General features: G+C 49.0%; 1 protein-coding gene across 1 annotated transcript in view; it reads right to left on the bottom strand.

The window, feature by feature from the left end:
• HOOK1 (hook microtubule tethering protein 1) overlaps nucleotides 1-22,279 on the bottom strand; it is a 921,358-nt gene that overhangs the window by 91,986 nt on the left and 807,093 nt on the right. The window contains exon 19 of the mRNA XM_069232567.1: nucleotides 320-420. Coding sequence (XP_069088668.1) covers nucleotides 320-420 — 101 coding nt within the window. The remainder of the gene's footprint in view (nucleotides 1-319; nucleotides 421-22,279) is intronic.

Consider the following 22,279-nt stretch of genomic DNA (forward strand, 5'->3'; position numbering starts at 1 on the left):
CTGTCACTTCTTCAAAGTGTATTTATTTCTAATCCATATTTTTTATAGGGTGAACATTTCCTAAATGATTCCTGGCACACAGCATGTGTCCCGTTTTACACTCTGCATGGTATTTGTAATGAAGCCTTTAGTATTTAGATGGCTTCTACCAAATGCACCAATCTTTATTAGTGCACATACAACAATAAAATAAACGAATGAAATGCTTTCGAAAGTCAACAATATATTTTACGAAATCTGAGCTACATTTTTTGACTGAACTCATATTAATTCTATTTTATAAACAGTTTTTGTTTAGTTATACCACTATTCAACTTACATTTCTTGCCTTTTCAAGGTACAACTTATATCTTTCCTCCATTGCTTTCATATCGTCGTCTTTCTTTCTCAATGCCATCTCAAGTTCCTCGATTCTTGAAGCTAGATGTATATAGAAAGATGCATTAATCAAAACAGAGTGGTTCACAAAATAACGGGCCAGTTTACAATGACTTGCTGTACAGTAAATCAGATGGGCAGAGCATCTCACCTTGAAAAAGAGCCCATGCTTTACATATCTCACTTTGAAGCTCGCACTAAAAAAACACCCAGACCTACCGGCTTAACCAGTGCGTTGCGTGCCTATGTTGTTCTGCATTGGTAAAAAAGACAAAAGAAATGCTTGTTTGGGGATGCTGAACAAAAAAACCTGCCTAAATAAATAAATAAATAAATTGATGTATATATCTGTAAAAGCAAGCATGTGTCATCATGCCATGACACGGTCAACATTTTTTTATTTTTTGCTCACAGGTGGCAGATGCCCATCTTGGATTGATTTTTAAAAAAGGAATAAAATGAGCACAAAAACATTTTTAAAGAAAGCATCGGCCTGATTGATATTGAAGTGACTGGCACTAAAAAAAAAACTGTAATAGGGAAGGGCATTAGGGGGCAACAGAGGAGTAGGAAACAGGAATATCGATCAGTAAAGCAGAGAAGAGTGACAGAGGCGTTTTGTAACAGGGGTGGAAAATAATACTAAAACAAGCACTTGCAATGCATTGGGTCTCGCGTTTGGTCGAGTAAGAGCTATCTGCGTTGTAAATTTCTAATTTCTTGCTAAATGAATTGAAAATAATAAGTAAAACAGAAGTCTGCTCCCAGTCAAACGTATTATCAGCAAAAATGCAAATATCCATGTAAAAAGGTCGATGTGATGTAACGTGCTCGACTACTAGCCAGCGAGATCGTGGTGCATAGGAAATAAACAGAAAAAGTAGTCCAGAAACCATACGGAAAACACAGAGCCTTGTATGTTTTCAGTAGTTGGCCGCTGCCCTCAAGGAGGGCTAAACACCAGAAAAGGCATGACGTACGCATACCTTCTACTAACGAAAGCAAGCGAATTTTAAAAGGCAGGCCCAGAAACCAACCAAACTAATGGGTGTGTGGTGGTCGTGGTTAGAAGCCCATAGAGAGATTACAGCAGGAAAAGAGCGCTTTGCACTCGACCCTAAAAAACAAAACAGATTGGAAGGTGTGAGGGAAGCTACAGAAGAGTAGGAGGTGGGGATGCAATGCTAAGCACTGCTAAAAGTAAAACAATAAAGACGTTCACTGAATGTAAATACTGGAAGGATACAAGTCTCTTCAAAAGGATGGCAATGACGCTTTGTAACATGGAGGGACAAACACAAGAAGAAGAAGCAAAGCCATCAAACAAGAAGTAAGTAAATGAAAGTTTCAAGAAAGCCAGCCCATGGCAAGCAATGGCCTGACCCAAATCCCACTGTAAGCCCTCTATAAATTTTACCCCAGCAGAAAGCTATCTCTTGGTGAGACCTCACAAATCTAAATTGCAAGAAAACAATGTGTTTAACAATCCATCCAAATATTCCACAATTAAAAATCACAAAGAGATTCACAATGATACGCGGAAGAACAGATATGGAAACATGCAATTAAAAGTGTTTATCATTAACTAACACAAGCACCATAAAAGGCACTAATGAACAATGCAAACAAAAGATCATAAAAATTACAGGAGTATGTTACATTTGCAGCACTGCTATCATCACCAACCAGGCTGCATGCTCATGTGCACGCTCACAGGCACTAAAAAAGCAGTACCAAATGCTCCTAAAAAGTGAATGTTATCAACCATGCTCATCATAACAGTAAGCCACAGGACATCTGACTCCTCGACATGCAACTTCAATTGAGACAAATACTGATATGAAACCATGGGACAAAGAAATACCACCAGAAAACCAGATTTATTCAAAATGCAACACAAGTACATCGATTGGGAATGTCAATGGAGATTCATCCTCCACAATGACGTCATCAACAACCTGCAACAGTTCAAATCAACATTACTTCTTAGCTAGAAAAAATAAATCACATGCTATGTTAAAAGAAATGAAGACGATGAGAGCAGAATGGAAAAGCTTTGGTAATGATCTTTCTTGTGGCTATTCTAACTACCAGCAGATTCTTCAATTCTTTAATATCCCAAGCGCTAGAATGGATTTGAAACGTCAGATATAGCTCTCCTTTTCCAAAAGAAGGCACTGGCTCCATCTCAATGCCAGAAACAGAGTTGTGTTGACATTACTGGAGCCATATAATGCCCAGCCCAGTATCTTAACATTAGTTCTAGTAAATTTTTATCTGCATACTTCAAGGTGGAGATGAGGAAAGACATCAGAACGTATGATTGATGAATCAGCAATCGATTGTGGAACCTTACTAACTGGTCTATAGCCATCTTTCAGAACAAAAAGAACTCCATGTGGACACCTTGCAAATCTCAGCCACAGGCCAGCCCCTGGCCGAGGCTGTGGTAGATTTTGCCCTGTGCAATGGGCTTAGATTCCCTCAGGTTTCTTCTTTTTTTTAAGGGAATAGTATCTCTTAATGCACAACAAAATCCAGTGGGATAAAATCCTCTTCTAGAACATCTTGCCGTGCTTACTGCCCAAGTATCCTAGAAAAAGCTGATCCAAATAATAGTAGAAACATACCAGGGGGCCATCCAGTGCAACCGTTCCTCCTCTTTGATGGATGGGTGGCAAGCTGAAAAGTGTGACCATATGGAAGGGAGTCACCACCTTGAGAAGGAAAGACACTTTAGTTCTGAAGACAAGTTCTTCCACAAAAAAGTAAACGTAAAGTGGGCGGACACTCAGTGCCTGTAAATAACTGACATGCCTCGCTGAGGTAATGCAACCAGAAAAACAGTTTTGAAAGTCAATAAACGAAACACAACTGTGAAAGGGCTCAAAAGGAGCACCCATCAAAATGGTCAAAGCAAAGTTCAAATCCCATGGGGCATGACAAGGGGAGTTGAAGGAAACATATTTGTCAGTCCTTTCAGGAATCTCATCACAATAGGTGACTTTAACAGAGATGTTTGATCCAGAAGGCCTAAAAAATGGCAAGGCTGCCATATACTCATTAATAGTGGCCTCCAAGCACCACAGCTGAGACACCAAGGGTGCAATCTGGAGGATATCATACAGGCAAGCCCTCATGGGGTCTGCATGTTGAGTAGCACACACTAATCTGTTCGATCTCTTAGAACAGGCCTACTTCATGGAGGGCCGTCAAGCAAAAAGGATCACATCAACCAACTTCGGTGGCAGCTAGAATGAGATCAGGTGTCCTTACAGTGTTGCTCTTGTTTAAACTAAGAGGAAATGATGCCAAGGAATGCAGCATTCTTAGTCTGAATAATGAAGTAGTTAAGGCACTTCCCAGATATCAAATAAAAGCACACGTATAAATGAAAATAATCATCTAACTCAAATGAAATGAAACATTTACATATGTCAGAATAATCAAAGGAGTTTAGCAATCACATGCCAAAATGTGCAATACATCGAAAGTAAATGTATACATAAGCTAAATATTTAGGATTAAAATACATCACCATGAGGCATGAATCCATCATCCTTGTCAGCAACAAGCCAGGGAACCCTCAAACAGCTGAGGCAGGAGACCTTCTCCAAATGGGATTTCCTGGGTAGTGCGTGCACTCCACGGGTGAGTTCCTGTCTCAGCGCTAAGTTTCCCCATCTTTTATACCTTAAACTAACTCAAGAGGAAGATTCTAGTAACCCCCCCTCCCTTCTGTCAAGGAATTCAAATGCTATCTGTACTTGGTTTGTGTTTAAAGCAAACAAAAGAACTGAACAGGCCCCAATGCTAATTCTTGAGAGAGCTGTACATTTCTCTGATGAAAACATTCTCAGCCTTGTACTCTCCTATCGCACCTGCATCCCCCATAATATGTTCTAGCATGGTATGAGCCTGCTCGGCTGAGAAGAGCAAAAACACGTTCAGTGTGGAAAACAAGCTTTGTGTGGAAAACCCCGGCACCGCTGGCGTGACGCAACTAAAGCTAAGTACAAAATGGAGTTAATGGTCAGGATGGAGTCAGTGGTCAAATTCACATAGCATAACACCCACTCTCCAGGTATGAAGTTGTAGGTTCTGAAAGTTGGAGTGCAGAACCTCAATCAATCAATCATAGATTTGTAGAGTGTGGCTAATCACCCATAGGGTCTCAATGCGCTGTTTGTGGGTATGCTGCTCAGTCGAAGTGCCAGGTCTCGAGGTCCTTCCTGAACTGCTTCAATGATGCGATCTGCCTGAGCTTGAGAGGCAGCGTGTTCCATGTCTGGGCTGCCAGGTAGAAGGATCTTCCTCCTGCTGTGCTTTTCTGGATCTTGGAGACGGCTGCAAGGTCGAGCTGGGAGGAGTGGAGATGTCTATTGGGTACGTAGAAGGCGAGGCGGTGGTTAAGGTAGTCCTTTGTTGTGCAGTGCCCTGTAGCTGTGGATCAGGAGTTTGTATGTGATGCGCTTGTTGACTGGGAACCAGTGTAGGTCTCTAAGGTGGGAGAGATGCATGCGGTGTGGGGGAATGTCCAGGATGAGTCTAGCAGCTGCATTCTGGACTCTTTGTAGTCTTGATTCAAGTTTCTTGGTGATGCAGGCATAGAGTGCGTTGCCATAGTCAACTTTGCTGGTGACGAGTGCGTGGGTGACTGCCTTCCTTGTGTCGGTGGAAATCCACTTGAAAATTTTCCGCAGGAGTCGGAGGGTGTGAAAGCATGACAAAGAGATGGCATTGACATGGCAGGTCATGGATAGAGAGGAGTCCAGAATGATGCCTAGGTTGCGTGTGTGGTCCGTGGGGGTGGGGGCGTTTGCCAGAGCGGTGGGCCACCAGGAATCATTCTAGGCAGAAAGGGTGGGCCCGATTATGAGCCTTTCTGTACTGTCCATGCTGAGTTTGAAGCAGCTGGCCTCCATCCAGGCGGCAACTGCTCTCATCCCATTGTGGAAATATCTCTTGGTCTTTTCAGAGTCCTCGGACAGGGACAGGATCAGTTGGGTGTTGTCAGCATAGGAGACTATGTTTAGCCCGTGTTGTTTGCTGATTTTGGCAAGCGGGCCATGTAGATGTTGAAAGGCATCGGGATGAGTGAAGATCCTGCGGCTCTCCACAGCATGTGTCTTTGGGTACTGACGTGAAAAGCGGTAGTCTGACACTCTGTGTTCTTCCAGTGAGGAAGGACCTGATCCAATCAAGTGCATTATCTCGGATGCCAGTGTTGTGTAGTCTGTCGCTGAGGGTGGAGTGAGAGACTGTGTCAAACACAGCTGAAAGGTCAAGGAGGATGAGTGCGGCCATGCCTCCGCATCTAGTATGATGCGTATGTCGTGGGTGGCTGCTAAGAGTGCGGTTTCGTTGCTGTGGTTGCTTCTGAATCCGGACTGGGATGGGTCCAGGATACAGTGTGTCTTGAGGAATTCAATGAGTTGCTGGTTGACGGCCTTCTCCGTTACCTTGGCTGGGAAAGGGAGCCGAGAGATGGGTCTGTAGTTCTTCAGCTACCTAGGGTCAGCTGTAGGTTTCTTGAGTAGCGGGTTGATTTTGGCGTGCTTCAAGTCTGAGGGGAAGGTGAAGGTCTTGAAGGATCGGTTGATAGTTTGTCAGAGCTCCGGTGCTATGGTGGTGCTGCGCAGGTTGAAGATATGATGAGGACACGGATCAGAGGGTGCTCCTGAGTGGATGAAGTTCATCAGTCTTTGGGTGTCTTCTTTGGTGATAGGGGTCCAGGAGTTCAGTATCTGGTGAGGTATTAGGTCTGTGGTGGTGAGCGATGCTGGTGGGTTTTGGTTCCTGAAACCTACATAGAAAGAAGCTGACGAGGTCATTGCACAGGTCTTGGGAGGGAGGGATGGATGAGGTGTCTCCCCTGGAGTTCATGAACTCTTTGACGATGGCAAGTTGCTCTTTGAAGTTGTTGAGTGCTGGTGTTGAGGTGTGCCTGACAGGCGTCTTTTTTGGTGGCTTTGATGTTCTGGTGGTGTATGGTGACTGCATTCTTGTAGGCTGTGTGGTCTTCGGTTGATTTGCTGATCCTCCATTTCCGTTCCAGTCATCTGCAGGAGCGTTTAAATTCCTGTAGGTGTGCCGTAAACCATTTCAGTGTTTTGCTCTGTCGATATCCTGCTGTTTTCCTAAGGGGGGCTATGTTGCCAGTGCAGTTCGATAGCCGGCGGTGTAGACTGCGTATGGCTTCAATGGCATCCGGTGCGTCCGGTGGGAGGGCATGGTTGAGAGGGTTGGTGAGTTGTGCTTCCGTGACTTTGCCTCTGCATCTGCAGGGTAGCGGGGGGCATAGTGGTGTGCTGTGTTCTTTTTGTAGGTAAAGTGGACGCATTTGGGGTCGGTCCAATGGTGTTCGTAGGTGTGACAGATGGTGATTTTGTCCCCTGCTAAGAAAACGGGGTTCAGAATGTGTCCGGTCCTGTGGGTGGTGACATTGACGAGTTGTTTGAGGCTGAGAGTTGTGATGTTGTCCAGGAGGTTTGTGGTGTTGGGGTCATCGTGGGTATTGAGGTGGAAGTTGCGGTCACCGAGTAGGATGTAGTCAGAGGAGGTAAGTGCTTGGGGGGTGACGAGGTCGGCAATGTCTTCGCAGAACTGGGGTTGGGGTCGGGGTCAGGGCAACCTATAGATGAGGGTGCCCCGGAGTGAAGTCTTTGGGTTGGTCTGAATCTGGAAGTGTAGGTGCTCGTGGGTTGACTGAGACCGCAACTCATTGGTGGTTGTCAGGTGGAGGTTGTTCTTGTAGACTATGGCGATGCCTCCTCCAGGTCAGTGGGCTTTGTCCTTGCGGATGATTCTGTAGTTGTCCTGGATGGCCGTGGTGATGTCTGTGGCGGCGGTTGGGGTGATCCATGTCTCCGTGAAGAAGGCGACGTCCTGGGCTGTTGAGTCGAGGAGGGGGCTGTTGAGTCGAGGAGAATCTGCACCTCCAACTGAGAGCATGGGACACAGGGAGAGGTACAGGAGCTCTGCATACAACACCCTTCTAGGCCAATCTAAGGTAATGAAGATGACATGGGTCCAGCCTTGGTGAACTTTCCTCAGAACCCAAGTAATCAATAGAATGAAAGGAAACATGTAGTGAAGTGGAAAATTCGACTTCAATCGAAACAAGTCCCCCAAGGCTCCCTGCAACAGACACAAAACATCAGGCAATGAGCATTGTCTTGATCAGCAAGAGCTCCACCTGAGGTGTGTCTCACTGCGCAAAGATGCCTTCAACAACCCTTTGGATTAAGCCAGAAGTAATGGTCGGCAAGATGACACCAACTGAGGCTGTTAGCCCTGGTATTCAGAGAGCCTGCTCTATGATTAGTGCTTAGTAACATTCAATTCTGGTGTGCCCAGACTAGAAGCCTTAGCTCCAACAGAGGTGAGACCCCACTCTTCCCAGTGAAGGGAGGAAGGCTCTGAGGGGTAGCTGCACTTCCCTCAGTTCGAGCAGATTGATGTGGAGTACCTGCTCCTCCAGGGAAAAGGTCTCTGATCTCCAATTCCCTTGGATGCGCACAGTAGCCAAGGATGGATACATCCATCACTACTGTGGCTGCAGCTGGAGAAGGGCAGAAGGACATCCCTTGAACCAGGTTCCCCTCTGTGATTACCAGTCCAAGTCTGCTGCAGTGTCCCTGGAGATAGCAATGTTATCAGCCATATCTCCCTTGTGCTGGAACCACTGCCTGTGGAGGCACCCTCATGTTCCAGTGTCCGTGTATGACCAGGAGGATGGAAAAATCCAGCAAAACCCACAGGAACAGCACCATCAGGACTGGAATCCAACCTTCAGTCCGAAACATCAGACTCCTATCTTGAATGTTTCAGATCCTATGTGGAGGAGGAAAACTTCAGAGTGATGTTGGTTCCAGTACTACCCCCATAAAGAGGAGGCAATAAAAGGGTTCTTGGTGAGACTTGGGCATGTTGATGGAAAAAACCCAAGTTGAACAACAGGAACACCACTGATGCTTGCATGTGGTGTGACAGGTTATATGACGGAACACCGAATCTTAAACTACTACTAACCTTAACAACGAGGTCGGAACACCGACCTCGTCTTTACTACTAATGATTTTCCACGAATGCCTTAACAACGATATTTTGTTGTAAAGGCATTCCTGATAAAATCATTAGCAATAGGCACCATTCACCCTACATCCCTCACCCCACCCCCCCAACCCCACCCCAAAACCTAAAACCCCCTGACCCCCCACCCACTCCCCAAAACCAAAAACGCCCCACCCCCCCAACCGCACCCTAAAACCTAAAACCCCCTGACCCCCCACCCACTCCCCAAAACCAAAAACGCCCCACCCCCCAACCCCACCCCAAAACCTAAAACCCCCTAACCCCCCCACCCACTCCCCAAAACCAAAAACGCCCCACCCCCCCAAACCCACCCTAAAACCCCCTGACCCCCCACCCACTCCCCAAAACCAAAAACGCCCCACCCCCCCAACCCCACCCTAAAACCCCCTGACCCCCACCCCCTCCCCAAAACCTAAAACCCCCCACTTACCTGATTCGTCACCTTGTCATCTGCGTCGTCCTCCTCAGCCGACTCCCTTGTTTGTACCTTAACCATGCATGTTCGTTGTTCAGGACATGCGTGGTTAAGGCACAAAATAAAGAAGTCGTGGTTAAAGAAAGCGTTGTTCCGCTTTCGTTAACCAGGACTTCGTTATAAATAATTCGGCATAAAGGTTGTTTACCGGTGTGACACCAACTTCGGTGATCCATCTTTAAGTAGCCATCCATCGAGACAGGGGAATGCTGGGAGTCTCAACTTCCTGAAATGGGCCGTGACCACTGCCATCACCTTCGTGAAGATGAAAGTGTAGATGTCAACACAAATGAGAGGATCGCAAACTGATAGTGAGTGGACCCTATCACAAATCACAGGTACCTCCTGTGAGGCAGCAGGATCAGTATGTGAAAGTACATATCCTGCAGGTTGAGGAACACTATCCAGTCTCCCACTTCTATCGCAAGTAGAATCTGAGCCAGGGGCAGAATATTGATCTTTTCAATGCACAAATAAACATATAGCAGCCTGAGGTCTAAAATCAGATAACGTCAGCCTTCTATTTTGGGAAACACGTAGTTCAGAGCGTAGCAATTTTGCTCAATTTCCTGCTACTAGCTCCACCACTCCTTTCTGCAGCAGGGCTGCCACCTCCTGCTGCATTATCCATAAATGTTCCTCTTACGCAAGAACAGTTGGGGTAATATATGGAGTGGTTTCTGTTGGAATGGTACAGCATACCCTCTTTCTATGATGTAAGGGCCTCTGGAGATGATACCTGTCCCCTCATGGGCTACGCATGCTCCTTTGAGGGTGAGCTAAAGCACCTTAGCTGGTGGTGCTTGGGAGAAAGAAGAAAGATGCATCTGGTGACTTCTTCCCTTGTCTCTGCCATTGTACCACTGCATAAATGGGTTCTGCTAACGATAGACTGGCCCTGTCTGTATCAGAAACCCTTAGAGAAGCCCTCAAACTTCTGAACTTTGCGAAAGTCCTTTAACAGCAACTAAAGCCCTTCACAGTCAGCCACATTCTTCCCAGCCTTAAAATGCTCCAAGACTGCGTCTGCTTTGTCTCCGAAGAGACCCATTAGAGCATCTTGGACAATGCCAGAGAGGCATATAGAGTGCAGCCAGGTGATGGTGCAGGGCTTCCGAAGATCCTATTGCCCTGGCCACCAAGCCTGCCGTGTCTGGACCGTCCTGATTAATTGCCTGGACGGTTCCTGGCCATTGCAGATGATCTCCACAAAATGGCAGTCAAGAAGGGTGGGGACAATCATTGCTGCCATGCCCCACAAACCATGAGTATAGCATGTTAAGCAGGCATGCAGTAATCAGGGACTGCAATCCCAGGCTGCCCATAGAGAACCCCTTCCCTATCCCCTTCAGAGTTCTGAATTCCCTTGCCAGTGGGTGAATAGGAGAGGATCCTGGATTGAGTTTGGGGGAGGAAGAAGTCTGTACTTTGAGAATGAGACTCTCCAAGAAAAGATGGACCAAAAGAAGTCGTGGTGCTACAAAACTTTGGAACAGAGACCAAGGAGGAAGTGGCAAAGCACAGAGATTTGCAAGGAAAATACCTAATGAACAGCTAGGATGTATAGTCCTTATGTGAAGATGAGTGGACCGCCTTATGGCAGAAACAGAGTGCCTTAAATAGGCATCTATTTTGAATGGGGAGCCAGTGAATTACCTTAAAATGCACAAAAATACTAGAATATTTTAGTACTAATCTGGCTACCACGTATCAATCACGTTTTAGCCTGTGAGACGAAGTTCCAAAAAGAAGGTGCTACAATGGCCCAATCTGCATACAATCAGTGACTGGATCACGTTGCCTGAAGAAATATAAATTAGAGAAAAGATTTTATCAGTATTTTCATAATTAGGAAAGAAGTGGAAGTTTCAAGGTATGTGCATCAATAGACAGATTAGCACAACAATGACTCCTAGGTTATGGATGTTTATAGCAGGACAAGGGCTAGCATCCAGAGAATGATGCTACCAAGATGATGACCAAGAGGAAGAATTTCTGAACACCAAAATCTTGGTTTTATCCGCGGCTGAGTCGAAGTGAGTTAGTGTTCATCCAATGGGTGACTGCTACCATGAAGGATTTGAAGTAGTTTTGAAGGGAATCAGAACCATCTTCCAAATTAAGAATTAGTTGAGTATCGTCAGCATAAGTAAAAAATTGGAAGTAAAATGATGATCTTAGATCCTCTACAGGTGCCACACACAGAATAAAAAAAGGCCGGACTAAGAGCACAGCCCTGTGAAACTCCATACCCTAGGACCATAAAACACAAGAAGGAAGTGGTTTAGTAGGATTGCCTTTGACTGGGATTTCAAAAAGGAGCTAAACCAGTCAAGGAACATACCTTGCGAACCGGATAGGTGGAGCCTGTGCACGTGGATGTTATCGGCGACCGTATCAAAAGACTCCAAAAGATCTAAAAGAATGAGGCCACAGAGCATTCACAATCCTTGATCATTCAGATGTCATTAACGACAGCGATTAACATGCTCAATGTACTCTTGGTAGACCTAAAGCTGGATTAGAAAGCATTGATAAGGTTGTTATTCTCAATTTGTTGGGACAGCTGGCAATTAACCCAATGTTCCAATACCTTTGCCAACCCAGGAAAGAGGGAGAGGGGAGGATAGTTGTAAAGGATCCCAGGATTCAAGTTGAGCTTCTTTGGGAGTGGGACAAGAAGTATACAGAAAGACAACACTGTGCTAGTGTTAGACCTGACAGTTTTAGGGTGGTTCCCCCCCAGCTTTTTGCCTACCTCCCCCATGTTTCTGACCTCGTTTTTGCTAGTATTAGGACTCTGTATACTTTATCACTGCTAACCAATACTAAAGTGCTTGTGCTCTCTCCTCTTAAGCAACAAGTTCTTACCTTCGGTAGCGGCTTATCTGGTAGAGGCACATTCTAGATGCAGATTCCTTACCTTAGAATTTCCCTCAGGCATCAGACTGGATCCGGAGATTTTTCTTCGAGCAGTACCCTTGCACGCCGTCAGGTGGTGCTGGTCGACTCCACATCCACTGTAGGCATGGTGGTCGCCTTGATGACATTGCAGTTGTACTTAAGCGCCACCCCAGAGCGCTGACGTTAGTTTCTTTTCATGACTTTCCACGCCAGAGCGCAGAGCCTTGAAGAACACTCAAATTGGCGCACCAGAGCTAGGGCCCTAAAAGGGAAATCTGTGTCCCTAGAAATCAGTTCACAAGCGGGGAGGATGGGTGGGCCGGTAAGGAATCTTCACCTAGAATATGTCTCTACCAGGTAAATCGTTACCACAGGTAAGTAACTTGTTCATCTGATAGAGACTTCTAGTTGCAAATTCCTTACCTTAGAATAGATACCCAAGCAATACATTCCTTGGAGGTGGGCTGCGAACCCAGATCATACTAGGACCGAATGACCAAATAAGCAGGCTCTGTGGACCTGACTGTCCAGGCAGTAATGTTTTGTGAACGTGTGCAGAGAGGCCCACGTTGCTGCCTGGCAGTTGTCCAGGATAGGAACTCTGCATGCTAACGCCGTGGTAGCAGCAGTTGCACTGGTTGAGTGAGCACACAAGCCCTCATGTAGTTGCTTCTATGCCAGAGTGTAGAACATTTTGATGCAGAGCATTACCCATCGTGAGATGGTACATTTCTGCATCTGCCCCCGTTGCATTTTGCAATGTACATTTTTACATTTCTGCATCTGCCCCCGTTGTGCCCCGTCTGCCTCCCTGCGGCCCCGCCCCCCTCGCACTCCCATTCGCCGCTCCCTCCCACCTCCCGCCTCCCAGCTGCTCCTCACTCCCCCCTCCCTTCTTAATGGCTGGCGCTGCGCGTCGCGAGTGAGCGACCTCTGACCTGCCTTAGGTCTAGAGCTCGCCCCCCACGTCCGCAGCACCAACCTGCTGTCTCCTGCCCCTGACCCCCGCCCACGCTGCTGCTAGCGTGTTCAAGGCCCTCCTCCACCCGCAGGCATCCTCCTGCGCCTCATCCCTGGTGTCTAGTGGGCTCTAGTAAGCTTCACTTGTCCCGTGTGCCGCTTTTCGCCGTCCTGTAAGTGTTTTTCAAATTTTCTGCGCCTTGCCTCCTTGCGCTTCTGCCCCCATTGTGCCCCTTCTGATTGTGCCGCTTTTCACCGTCCTGTAAGTGCATTTAAATTTTTTTCAAGCACCTTGCCTCCTTGCGCTTCTGCCCCCGTTGTGCCCCTCTGATTGCTGTACCCCAATTGTAACTTGTGCCATAATTGTATTTTGTGCCTGTTTTTACTGTTTTGTGCCTTGCTTTTTTCCCTGGTTTTCGCCCCTTGGGCGCTCCCCCTTGCCGATCTCCCCTTGCCGCTGCCTCCCTGTGGCCCGCCCCCCTCGCGCCCCCATTTGCCGCTCCCTCCCGCCTCCCGCCTCCCAGCTGCTCCTCCCTCCCCCCCTCCCTTCTTAATGGCTGGCGCTGCGCGTCGCGAGTGAGCGACCTCTGACCTGCCTTAGGTCTAGAGCTCGCCCCCCACGTCCGCAGCACCAACCTGCTGTCTCCTGCCCCTGACCCCCGCGCACGCTGCTGCTAGCGTGTTCGAGGCCCTCCTCCACCCGCAGGCATCCTCCTGCGCCTCATCCCTGGTGTCTAGTGGGCTCTAGTAAGCTTCACTTGACCCTTGTGCCGCTTTTCGCCGTCCTGTAAGTGTTTTTCAAATTTTCTGCGCCTTGCCTCCTTGCGCTTCTGCCCCCGTTGTGCCCCTTCTGATTGTGCCGCTTTTCGCCGTCCTGTAAGTATATTTCTATTTTTTTCAAGCGCCTTGCCTCCTTGCGCTCCTGCCCTAGTTGTGCCCCTCTGATTGCTGTACCCCGATTGTAACTTGTGCCATAATTGTATTTTGTGCCTGTTTTTACTGTTTTGTGCCTTGCTTTTTTCCCTGGTTTTCGCCCCTTGGGCGCTCCCCCTTGCCGATCTCCCCTTGCCGCTGCCTCCCTGCGGCCCCGCCCCCCTCGCGCCCCCATTCGCCGCTCCCTCCCGCCTCCCGCCTCCCAGCTGCTCCTCTCTCTCTCCTCCCTTCTTAATGGCTGGCGCTGCGCGTCCGCGCCGCTGGCGCGCCGGAGGCACGCCAGAGGCAAGCCCGTCTGCGCCCATCCGCGCCTGGACCGCGCCCAGCGCCACCCCCCCTGGTCCGCACGCCCCCCCGCACCCCCAGCCTTCGCTACTCGGCCAGCGAACTCCTCGCCCTCAACCCTGGCTCCGCCACAGAATGCTTCCAGGCCACCCCGAAGCACACCAAAGGACCTTTTTCTTGCCGCACCTGCAACTTCACCTGCAACAGAACAACGAAGCCAGCAACAACCAACACAAACCACCTGCACTGCATCCTCCTCAACACACGCTCCACACGAAAGCACGCCATTGAGCTCTGGGACCTGCTCAACACCGCCGCCCCAGACGTAGCCTTCCTAACCGAAACCTGGTGGAACGACTCCTCGGCCCCAGACATCGCCATCGCCATCCCTGACGGCTACAAGATCACCAGAAGAGATCGCACCAACGGAATCGGCGGAGGAATAGCCATCGCCCACAAATCTACCCTCAAGATCCACACCCACACGGACAACACCCTCAAAACAGCCGAACACCTCCACTTCCAGATTCACACGGACCCCAACACTACCCTCAGAGGAACCCTCATATACTGTCCTCCAGGACCAAGAGCCCCCTTCAGCGACACCATCTCCGACCTCGCAAGCACCCACGCCCTCGCCTCTTCAGACTACATCCTCCTGGGAGACCTTAACTTCCACCTGGAGAACAACAATGACGCCAACACTGCATCACTGACCACCAACCTCTCCAACCTCGGACTCCGTCAACTGGTCAACACACCCACCCACATCGCCGGCCACACCCTTGACCCACTCTTCACTGCAAGCAACCACATCTCATTCAGCCACACCTCCGAACTCCACTGGACTGACCACCACTGCGTCCACTTCACGTTCAAGAAAAACACCGAACACCACCGCACCCCTCTACCGCCTCACCGCCGCTGGGGAAAAGTCACCGAAGATCAACTAGCCAGCACCCTCGCCAAAAACCCACCACCCGACCCCACCGACCCGGACTCCGCCGCTATCAACCTCCAACAATGGATCCTCAACTGCGCCAACATCCTAGCACCACTCAAGAGACCCACCGTCAACCAAGAAAAGAAAAAAACAGCCTGGTTCACAGATGAACTGACCACCTCCAAACGCACCTGCCATAAACTCAAGAAGAAATGGATCCTCGAGCGCACACCCGACAACCTTGCTACCCTCAAGGAAGCCAACCGCGAACACCACCCACTGATCCGACTCGCCAAACGCTCCCACTTCACAGAACACCTTAACAACAACGCTCACGACTGCAAGGAACTCTTCTGCATCGTGAAGGAACTCTCCAACCCCAACGCCAACGTCAACGATGTCCCTCCATCCCAGAAACTCTGCGACGACCTCTCCACCTTCTTCTACCAGAAAATCGCAGCCATCCACGACAGCTTCAACACCACACCTCCGCCAGACCCCACCCCCAACAACTCCTCCCACGCCGACCGCATCACCACCTGGACCCAAGTAGACGACGCCGATACCCTAAAGACCATGAACTCCATCCACTCAGGATCTCCCTCTGACCCCTGCCCACATCACGTTTTCAACAAAGCCGACGTCACCATCGCCCCCAAACTCCGCAAGATCATCAACCTTTCCTTCAACACCGCTACCTTCCCGGACAGCTGGAAGCACGCAGAAATCCAACCCCTCCTCAAGAAACCTAAGGCTGACCTCAACGACCTCAAAAACTTCCAACCGATCTCCCTCGTCCCTTTCCCAGCGAAAGTCATCGAGAAGATCGTCAACGCACAGCTCTCCCACTACCTCGAAGACAACTCCATCCTAGACCCTTCCCAATCCGGTTTCAGACGCAACAACAGCACAGAGACTGCACTCCTCGCCGCCACAGATGACATCAGACAACAAATGGACAACGGCGAAACCTCAGCCCTCATCCTCCTAGACCTCTCCGCTGCCTTCGACACGGTCTGCCACCGCACCCTACTAAATCGCCTCCACGGTATCCAAGACAAAGCCCTCAACTGGATCTCCTCTTTTCTCTCCGGCAGAACCCAGAGAGTCCGACTCTCACCCTTCTGCTCCGAAGCCACCAACCTCATCTGTGGCGTCCCCCACGGCTCATCACTAAGCCCAACGCTGTTCAACGTCTACATGGCCCCCCTCGCACAACTGGCCCGCCAGCACAACCTCAGCATCCTCTCCTACGCCGACGACACCCAGCTCATCCTCTCCCTGACCAAAGATCCTCTCACCGCCAAAGCCAACCTCCATGAGGGACTGAAATCCATCGCCGAATGGATGAGCAACAGCCGCCTGAAACTTAACTCCAACAAGATGGAAGTCCTCATCCTTGGTCGCACACCCCCTCGGCCTGGAACGACTCTTGGTGGCCCACCGCCCTGGGCCCCCCACCCACCCCAGCCAGCCACGCACGAAACCTCGGCTTCATCCTCGACTCTGCTCTCACCATGTCCAAACAGGTCAACGCTGTCTCCTCTTCCTGTTTTAACACCCTCCGCATGCTCCGCAGGATCTTCAAGTGGATTCCAACAGGAACTAGAAAGATGGTGACCCAAGCCCTCGTCAGTAGCAGACTCGACTTCGTCAACGCACTCTACACAGGCATCCCAACAAAAGACGTCAAACGACTCCAACGCATCCAGAACGCATCCGCCCGCCTGATCCTCGACATACCCCGCCGATGTCACATCTCCCACCACCTGAAGGACCTCCACTGGCTTCCCGTGGACAAAAGGATCACCTTTAAACTCCTCACCCACGCACACAAGGCACTACACGACACCGGACCCACCTACCTGAACACCAGACTCAACTTCTACGTTCCCTCACGCCAACTACGCTCTGCCAACCTTGCCCTCGCCATCGTCCCCCGAATCCAGCGAAAGACCTCTGGCGGCAGATCCTTCTCCCACCTCGCCGCCAAGACCTGGAACTCACTCCCGACCTCACTACGCCAGACCCAGGACCTCCTCACCTTCAGGAGACTCCTCAAGACATGGCTCTTCGAACGATGGCAGCGACCACACCCCCCCCACCACCCTCCACCCCCCAAGTGCCTCGAAACCCTAACGGGTACATAGCGCGCTTTATAAATTTATTGATTGATTGATTGATTGCACTGACTTCCCTTTTTTCGCACCCACACATCCCACAAAGAGTTGATCGTCCACTAAATCTTTGGTATGATTGAGTTAGGACGCCAACTCTCTTTTTGGATCCAGATGGTGGAGTCTCTCCTCTTCATGAGAGGGATGTGGGGGTGAGTACAAGTAGGCAAAGAAATGGATTGGCCTACGTGAAAAGGGTTGACAACCTTGGGAAGGAAGGAGGCCCTTGTACGAAGCACCACTTTGTCAGGATGGACAAAAAAATGGTGGTTTGAAAGACAGAGCCTGAAGCTCACTCACACTGCAAGCAGAGGTGATGGCAATAAGAAAAAATATTTTAAGGGCCAAGAGCTGCAAAGGACAATTTTGCATCGGCTCAAAAGAGGCACACATGAGATAAGTTAGGACCGGGTTCAAGTCCCATGGGGCATAATGAATGGGGTTGGAGGAGACAAATCAGTAAGGCCCTTCAAGAACTTTACAACAATGGGAGATTTGGACAAGGAAGGTTGGTCTGGCAATCAAAGATAGGTCGAGAAGGCCGACAAATAACCTTTAAGGGTGCCCAAAGCAGAGCCCTGCTGGGCCAAAGAAAGTATGAACAAGATAACCTCAGAGAGAGGTGCAGAAAGGGGGTCAACAGACGTGTTGTTACACCATGCCACAAATTTATGCCAACAACATGTGTATACCCTTCTGGTGGAGGGACGCCTGTCTGCCAAGATAACATCACACACTTCGGGCGGAAGGTCGAAAGCTGTCAACTGTCGCAGCTCAATCTCCACGCCTGTAGGCAAAGATCAGGTGGAGAACCGCCCCCTGCTGCTGCAAAAGAAAATCCTCCCCGAGGGGCAGTCTGATTGGAGGATCAGTTGCCATGCTCAGTAGATCTGGACACCAGACTCTTTGTGTCCAGTCCAGAGCCACTAGGATTACTTGGCCTGGTCATTCTTGATCTTCTTCAGAACTCTGGACAGAAGTGGTATTGGCGGGAAGGCGTAAAGGAGGTTTGAGTTCCACTCGAGACAAAAAGTGCCGCCTTGGAAACTCCAACGCGCAAACCAGCTGACATTGCGTGTTCTCTGCGTAGGAGAACAGATTTAACCAAGGCTTTCCCCGCTGCTGAAAGAGGCCTTGTGTCACCTCCAGATGGAGATGCCATTCGTGATTGACTATGCATCGACGGCTGAGTTTGTCTGTTCTGGCGTTCAGAGAGCCTGCCAGATGTTGAACCACCAGGGTGATTCCCTGATATTCCAGCCACATCCAGAAGCGTACAGCCTCTTGACAGAGGGTCCACTACCCCTCTCCACCCTGCTTGTTGCAGTACCACATGGCGGCAGTGTTGTCTGTGAACACCTGCACCACTCCTCCTTTCAAGGAGGGAAGAAATGCCTTCAATGCAAGCCTGGTCACCTGGAGCTCCAAAAGATTAATGTGGAGTCAGGATTCTGCTGGAGACCAGAGACCACAGATCGTCGCCTCTCCCATGTGGCCGCCCCAGCTGCGGAGTGACGCATATGTCACTACTGTGATCTCTGTATGGGAAGGGAGAAGGGTCTGCTGCTGACCCAATCATGGTTCTATAACCACCAATGCAGATCTTCCGCAGTGCCCTCCAAGATCTAGAGCCAGTCAGGGTACTGCGCCATGGGGCCTGAAAGCACTCCAGAGGGTGAGCTTGCCCAAAGATGAGGTCTTTAGCTTCATAAAATTGCTTCAATTGAGCAGGGATCACCCCCGACAAATATAGGGAGGCATGGGGTGGAACCAGACTCAGGCTCTGCAGGAGAAGTGTGGGAGCAGGGCCTAGAATTGTGGCATCATTCTGGGCCTTTGCCTATGACTGAGTCTGGCGTGATGATGTTGAAGAACTCTTTGAATTTCTGGTCTTCTTCTTCTTGTGAGACTAACCCAATGGAGATTTGGACTTTGGCATGGTTGGCCAGAATGCCTTTGTGAGCATGTCTGGGACCTTCCATGTGACCAGGAGCTGGAGCGGTGCATATTTGTCCGGTGTCGAGCGCTCATGAGCTTTAATGCTTGTTCCCGGATCGCAGGTCAGTCAGTGCAGGCGTTGGCTCCAGGCACCATGAATAAACAAGTGGGGTCTGTTACAGGCACCTACGTCTGGCAAGCTCCACAGGGACATTCCTAGAGCACACTGGAAGCAAATAATTCGAAAAGTGTTGACAAAACGTCAAAGGAAAGCAGACAAAAGGTCACTGAAGTAGCTCTTCGGATCCACGCAAAAGAAAGCAACTAATGTCAGCAGATGGGCGGTGTCCATTATCTTCATGAACACCCGAGTTGCACGGGTAAGATCAAAGGGGGGCACAAAGAACTTAAAGTGCTCCTGGACTATGTGAAACCACGGGAAGTGACTGTGGGATTGCAGAATGGGGATGTGAAAATAGGCATCCTGCAATCCAACGCCACCATATAGTCTCCTGGTCCCGGGCATATAGACCTTGGGCAAGAGTGTGTATCCTGAACTTCTCCTTCCAGAGGAAAAAGTTCAGAGGGCAGAGATCAAAAATGGAATGAAGGCCACCGTACATACCAAGTACCAGCCACTCCCAATCTCTGATGCTGACACCCTCTCCATGGCTCCTTGGCCAAGAGAGATTGAACTTCTCCTCGGAGTATGGACAGGGGGCATCTCAGAGGTGCTGTGGTGTGGGTGGCATACCAGGGGGTTGATACAGGTTGGTAAGGGAGTAACCATATTCGACAATTTGTAGTATCCATTGGTCAGATGAGATGCACCTGCAACCTGGGAGGGTCGGCGGGGGGCATGGGTGTAGAAGCTGATGCAGCTTCTCACTGGGTGATCGTTTGTTAGGAGGGTGACTAAAAGTGGTTTTACTACAGCTGCAGGATAAGGGGCTGGAGTTTGGCTAGATCATTGCCCCTGTGGGCCTGGGCGGTAGCCTACCTCTTCCTCAAAAAGACTGAGAGGTCTGCTGTTGCTGAGGTATGTTCTGGCATTGCCTCTGTTGGTACCCCCCTACAAAAATAGTTGGGGGAGCTGCCAGACAGGTGCAGCTAGAACCCGAGTGTGCAGTGGCTTTGCTTCCCTTAAATTGTATGAGGGCTTAGTTCACCTTTGCTCTGTAAATTCTAGAGTCATCAAAGGGCATGCCCAATAAAGAATGATGGACATCATTAGAGTAGCAAGTGAAGCAAATGCATGCATGGTGCAGAAGCACCATGCTGGTCCTGGCTGCCCTATCCAGACAGTCTGTAGTGTCCAGCCCTGACCATACGGAATATGTTGCTGGGTCCTGGCCATGAATATGGTGAGATGTTGTAAGATGACAGAGGAATCGTTTACTGGACTCCGATGTAAGAAGATGCCCGATTTTGCCAGCACTGCCCACCTAGACAGAGGACTCATTCCAATCCATCTGGACCACACTGAGAGTAGATGACTGTATTTTGAGCTCTGGCACCTGTAGTAGGGTCAGTCTAATTTGATTAGACTCAGTTTAGAAGTGAACACAGGCTGGTGCCGCTTCACACTGTGTGGGGCGTATTTGTACGCTCCGCAAGTTTGTTTCCCGCTGCCTATGGTAATAAGCAAATTATTGTTTTTTCGGTAGCAGGTACTTCTCTCTTCCATGGTCCTGAGGAGGCCCGCATTTACTAAGGGCCGAAATGCATCGACCTTTTGTATTGGAGGAGTTGCTTGAAATCTTAACAATATCTGAAATAATTTAAAGAACACACCTGTTAAAAGAAATGGACAGAAGTATCTACCTGATGTGTTCTTTATTGCAACTATCTCCTATGTGGATTGTTTTATAGACTAAAGATCACAACCACATCAATTTGGATTATAAAGATGATTGAAGTACGATCACAATGAACTTAAATTGTTAAAAGAACTGTTTTTCTGTGTTGTTGTGTATTAATGTCTGTCAGATGTCTTTTTGAAGCAGACTGATGTTTCTATATGTAGGGTTCCTAATTTACTTAACTTTAGACTACTGCGCTATCTGTATGAAGCATCATAAGGAAAATTATTGCATATTACCAGTGACTAATTAAGGTATTCACTGATGAATGGTAGTATTATCTTTCCCTACTATCAATTGTTTTTTTTTGCACAAAACAAGATGTACGTTTTGCAGAATTTCATCCAGGCCAACTGGCTAGATATCCGTCACCATGTCCCACAATTGATGTGAATTTCTCCCCAGCAGCAGCTGATATTGAATGACCTCTGAGCAAGGCTGGCAGACGAAAATCTATGCTTGGCAAATGTTTCCATGTTTTGCAACTCTCTGTCTGGTGGAGTGGTTGGAAACACCTCAGGAATGAGTCTACATGTAGATGCCTGTACCACCAGGTTTTACATCATGGTATTACAGGAGGAAATCCGGATACCCCAAAGCATGACTATGCCATCTTGATATCTGCCCACTGACTGGACCCCAAAATCCTGCCCTTACCCATGTTCCCATTAGTACTTCAAAAAGAGCCTTATTGAAGGGGAGAAGAGGTTCTCGGTTTTTCTGGTCTGGGTGTAGGATCTCAGTTAGCACATACGTTTGGTTCTGTCATTAGCAGAGTAAGGTCAATAACCTCTGCTGTTCTCCTGATTACAGTGGCGAAAGAGGAAGATCTGTTCAGTTGCTGTGCTAGCATTAGAAGAGGAACATTCAATCTATGAAGATGTGTCCAGACCACTAGCATCTTGTACGTCTAGGAAAAGATTCTCATTGTCATATGCTTCCTCTAATATGGATTATCTTCAACATAAGAAGAGAACGTTTCAGAATGTGAATGAGGACACTGGTGTACTTTGTGTGACCCAGGGATGGGGTTCTTGTTGCAGTTGAATTCTGGAGTCCGATAAAATTATTGGCTCTGCTTCCGAAATTGGTGCTGGTGTTGAGAATCAGGCTGGTGCTGTTGGTTGTGGTGCTAGATGTGACATTGACATGCTGCAGGTGGAGTTGGTTAATCCAAGCCTGAGGAGGCAACCAGCCTCAGTTAAGGTCAAGTGCCACAGTCAGTGACGTGGAAGGATTCACAGGCGGTAACCCGTCTGGAGGCCACTTTAAGGTGGTCATTCTGACCCCGGCGGTCAAGGACCGCCGGGGCCGGGGTCGGCGGGAG

Source organism: Pleurodeles waltl, chromosome 4_2 (assembly GCF_031143425.1).
Source record: "Pleurodeles waltl isolate 20211129_DDA chromosome 4_2, aPleWal1.hap1.20221129, whole genome shotgun sequence".
NCBI lineage: Eukaryota > Metazoa > Chordata > Amphibia > Caudata > Salamandridae > Pleurodeles > Pleurodeles waltl.